The sequence below is a fragment of the Alligator sinensis genome, unplaced genomic scaffold, assembly GCF_000455745.1.
Source record: "Alligator sinensis unplaced genomic scaffold, ASM45574v1 scaffold174_1, whole genome shotgun sequence".
NCBI classification, from domain to species: Eukaryota; Metazoa; Chordata; order Crocodylia; family Alligatoridae; genus Alligator; species Alligator sinensis.
Window position 1 is genome coordinate 87,473 of NW_005842516.1, and position 5,026 is coordinate 92,498.

Here is a 5,026-nt window from a genome sequence, read left to right on the forward strand (position 1 = left end):
CCACTTTGGGTCTGATCCTGCCCCTCCACTTGCAGAGTTCGGGTCTGACCTTGCTCCCCCGCTTCAGGTCCATCCCCACTATGACAGAGGGGCTTCTGCTTTTCCTCACCTGACCCACCATTTCTAAAGTGCTCGTGTCAATTTATTTATTTTTTTTGCCTCTGTGGAAGTGGGGAGGAAGGAGCCACCGCACCAGGGGCTGTAGGAGAAGGTACATGCACAGCAGGGCAAAAGCTGTACAGACAGACAGACAGACAGACTAAGCCTTTTATTATATTAGAATAACAAAGTTAAAGGGTTGGACTACACCTAGTCTAATCTCTATGTACTTTGCTATAAGCTGAAGCTTGATATCCTTCCTTATGCAGCAAGGGAAACTATAGTTGTTCACCCTCTTCTTCATAGCAGGTTTTCAGATATTTGAAGACTGTTATGATCTGCCCCTTAATTGCCTTTTCTGCAAGCTAAGTATGCCTAGTTCTCTTAACTTTTCCCTGCATGACTTGCCTTCCAGCCCTTTATCATACTTGTCACCTATCTCTGAACTTCTCTAACTTCTCCATATTCCTTCTTAAAATATGGAGCCCAGAACTTAAAAAAAAAACCAATAGATTAAGCCTAGCCAGCACCATGTAGACTGACCACCGTCACCTCCCTGTTTTAATCTAATAACTCTGTTGTTGTATCCCCAAACTGCATTCATTTTTTTTAATGCATCCCATTGCTGCCTCATGTTGAGTCTGTGATCTGCCAGACTCCCCGGATTCTGTTCAACACTGCTGCCACCCAGGCATTTATAACCCAATCTGTATTTTGGCTTCTGGTTATTCTTCACAAGGTGCAGCATTTTGCATTTATTTCTTTACAATTCACCCTGTTCTTTTTAGCCCATCTTCCCAATCTATCCATATCTATTCTTATCCTATAAAGCGTTTGCAGTTCATCCCAGTTTCACCTCTTCAGGACATTTACCTATATATTCTGTCATCCATATAATTGATTATATCAATTAGTAAAATCAATTCTACAATTCTTCATCATTTTGGGGCTTCAGTCAGGGGTACTCAGTCGCTGGCCTGTGGCTGCTGGTCTACAACATGGTCGGCTGCCGGACCAGAAGTAGCCGGAGACTGGCAAAGAGTGGCACCCCAGAGGTCCCTTCCAAAGCTAATTCCTATGACTGAAATAATACTTTTCCACTTCAACAGCGTTAATACAAAATGATCTGCGTAAAGTATCATTGTCCTTACAATGCTACAAAAATTAGCCCACCACCTTCATTTTTATAAGCAGGTTTCACATGATAGTATGAAAACAATTCAGCACAAAAATATATATATAAGTAAAGTGGAGTCCAGAAAGAATGATGGACCTATTATTTCTGGAATAGTTTCCTCAAAACCTTTGCAGTAGTTTCCTCAAAGAAGCTTGGATCTCCTTGTTCCTCATGCTGTAGATGACCGGATTCATCAATGGAGGCACCACAGAATACAGAACATCAGCCAGGAGATCCAGAGGGGACGGGGAGTCAGAGACGGGCTTCAAGTAGGCAGTACCACCAGTGGAAAGAAACAGGGAGACCATGATAAGGTGAGGAATGCAGGTGGAGAAGGCTTTCTGCCGGCCCTGCTCAGAGGGGATTCTCCACACTGCGGTGAAGATCTGAACATATGACACAACAATGAAAACAAAACAGCCTAGAACTAAAAACACACTGAAGACAATTGCTTCCAGCTCTCTGAGGTATGTGTCAGAGCAGGAGAGCTTGAGTAGCTGGGGTATTTCACAGAAGAACTGGTTGACGATAGTTAGGTGGCAGAAGGGTAGACTAAAGGTGTTCCCAGTGTGCATTGCAGAGTTGAAGGCACCATAAGGCCAAGCACCAGCAGCCATCTGGACGCAAGCTCTCCTGTTCATTATTATCTCATAATGCAGTGGCTTGCAGATGGCAAGGTACCGGTCATATGCCATGATGGTAAGGAAGGAAATATCAGCTGAACAGAAGAGGAAGAAGAGAAAGACCTGGGACACACAACCAGCATAGGAAATTGTCCTGGTGTTTAAGAGAGAATTGGTCATGGACTTGGGGACAATAACGGAGATGGATCCAAGGTCAAGGATGGACAAATTTACCAAAAAATAGTACATGGGGCTCTGAAAGTGGTGGTCCGTAGTTACAACAGTGATAACAAGGAGGTTTCCCACCAGAGCTGCCAGGTATGCTGCGAGAAAGATGACAAAGTATAAGATCTGCAGCTCCCGAGTGTCAGAGAAGCCCAGGAGGAAGACCTCGGTTACAGTGGTCCAGTTGGGCATCTTCCTTCCCAGGGCACCGTGCAAGTCCTGGGTATAATAGAACAAGGGCAGTGGTAAGGAGGAGACTAACAAACTCCACTTTGATATTCCTACCAATAATGTCTCCAAATTTCATTCTTATTGTAAATATTTCATTTTTTGCCCCATGGAAAATTTGATTTCAATAACTTATTTTTCCCTGGCAAGATCCTGCATAAAATAAAATATTTTGATATTCCATTTAGAAAGTGAAGAAAATGCTAGCCCAGCCACAACTCAGGATTTTTTTTTGTTTGCTTTAAATCTGAAAGTCTATCATTTTCAATAGATCTCACCTAGAAAATGTATGCTGGAAATTAATATATGTGAAATAACAAATATATAAATAAGATGAATTTGTTAGAGGTCCCCTTCCCACCCCTCTCCTCTTCCAACCACACTCCCAATATGCTATATAACATTATCTGAATTAATAGCAAAAACATTGAAAATGTCTTCATTCACTCCTGTAGCTTTGAATCTAGTATACATAAAATGCAGTATGATTTCTGTAGCCAGGTTTTCCAACTTTTATATTCTCATATCTTTTCTGCATCTTACTACAAGAAGACACTTCACTGATGCAGAAAACTTACTGAAAATGTTTTCGTGGAAATGTCCTGATCTTGTGTCATATTCAGGCATCCCCTGCCGAGATTCTTTGCTCTTGTCCAGCTGATCTCTCCACCAACCACTACTCTAGGTCCCCAAAAGCACAGATAACTCAGGGTCTTTCTCTGCTCCCTCTGTCACTGAATGACTGAAGTGAATCCAGCCAGGTTTCTGAGTGTGCAGCTGACCTCAACCACACCTTGTAGAAAAGGAGTGAAGCAAGACAGCAATTTTTCAGTTGTTTTCTTCCAAAGGCTCATGGGACTCATTCCCTGGAGTCCTGCACAGCTCAGAAGGAAAAGCCCAGATGTAAACAGTCTGAGCTGTATAGATGTTAGCAGAACAGCAGAGCTGTGCTCTGGTCTAATCTCCTTCACAACACATGTCATGGGATCTCTGAGAAGGCCCTGAGCTTCTCTACCTGGCTCTGTTGTCCCAGTTAGCCAGCCTGGGCACCTTAGCATGCAGGGAGGCACCAAGTTGCAATTGGGTTAGTTCCTATGTAGTTTTGCATGATAAAATAAAACAAGGAAAAAAAGTCAGGTTGTAAGGTGCAACAGAAATAATTTGAAATATAATTCATTTATTCCATAACTCAGACAAACAAGCTCCATTGCAAGGCATCACATTGACAAAATATTAGCTCAGCAATCATTACCAGGGTAATGGTTCTGTATCTACTGTCATGAATATGACAGCCCCTCACACCACTTTCCCCTGAGTCGTATACATCCCAGGTCCCAGCTCCCCCTCATTTTTTCCACCATCAGCTTCCCTTGAACCCAGCGGTATCAAACACAGATGGACTCCATCTGCCACATCAAGCCCACAGGGGTGGTCTAGAGGAGGCACACATGCAACGTGCATTGTGGGCTGGCTACATCTGGTGCTTGCACCACATGTACAGCTCTAGCCCTGCACACCACATGCAACACAACCCGGCCCCAGCACTGTGCACAGCATAAGATGTGAGGAGCCAGCCTGTGGCACATGCTACCCACAGCAAGTCATTGGGGATGAGTATTACATGTAGCATTGGCAATGCATAGGGGGTGTACGTGGGAGCATGTGCACCCCTGAAATTGATGGTTCATCCTGTGAAAAATGCACTGCCGGTGTCTGTGGGCAGTTGCCACTTACCAGTGCCCGCCCCCCTCCCGACTGTCAACACTGCCAACAGTATCTGTGGACAGTTGCTGATCGCCACTGGCCACTGCCAAGGTGGCTGGTGAAGTCTGTGGGTGGTCACTACTTGCCACTCCACCCACCCCCACTGCCAACAGTGCCATGGCTACCTGCAAGTGCTCCCCATTGGCTGCCACCACCACCGCCTGCAAGCAGTTGCCATTCCCCACCAGCTTCTGGAGGGCAGGTGTTGATCATGGCATGTGGCATTTGCACCAGGCTAGGTGTGTCTATATGAGATGCTAGGTCACTGTAACGATGAGCTACAGTGATGTCGTTCATCCCTGTGGCAACGTAGTGTTGGTGGGCACTAACCATGATGCCACCACTACTGTGCAGTAGCAATGAGCTTCTGAGCATTGTGGCAGGCCAGAAGGGGGCACTCCTGTGATGAGCCGCCCACCTCACTGTGCCCGACCACCTTCCAGGCTGCGAGTGCCCTCCCTGGGGTGCCTCACTTCTAGCCCAACTTTTCCCTGGAGCACACCCGCTAACCTGGGGTTCCCGCTGCCACCATCCAAGGCTCTGGACTCAATTCTGGCCCTGCGCACCTTGGAGAACACAGGCCTGATTGTCCAATGGGTACTAGACCCAAATTCAGCACTTGGGGCACTTCCCCAAGTCAGGGGCTTATTAGGGAAGCCTCCCTTGGTCCATAGACCTAAGGGGCCTCCTCGGCATAATTTAGACCCACCCCTCAATAAGTCTCCCACACCGATCACAAAGGAGAACTTTTTTGATTACAGGGGGTAGGGTGAAAACAGGGTAAAAGGTAGAGCAATATCATGGAAATATCAGAGGAATATCAGAGGAATCCCATAGAGCAAACTAGAATGGCTGAAGTAGCCATTTAAACATGCATCTGAGTTACTGTAAGCTAAATATCTAGTCTGAT

The 5,026-nt window shown here is 45.7% G+C and overlaps 1 protein-coding gene across 1 annotated transcript; it reads right to left on the reverse strand.

Annotated features, from left to right (window-relative positions):
- Window positions 1-1,395: 1,395 nt before the first annotated feature.
- On the reverse strand, window positions 1,396-2,316 carry LOC102374587 (olfactory receptor 14A16-like). The gene has a single exon (XM_006031575.1). It carries the CDS (start codon window positions 2,314-2,316, stop codon window positions 1,396-1,398), a length of 921 nt encoding a protein of 306 aa, XP_006031637.1.
- Between the last annotated feature and the right edge of the window lie 2,710 nt (window positions 2,317-5,026).

Coding starts and splice junctions, on each gene's coding strand:
- LOC102374587 (XM_006031575.1), bottom strand. CDS start 2,316: ATGCCCAACTGGACCACTGTAACCGAGGTCTTCCTCCTGGGCTTCTCT.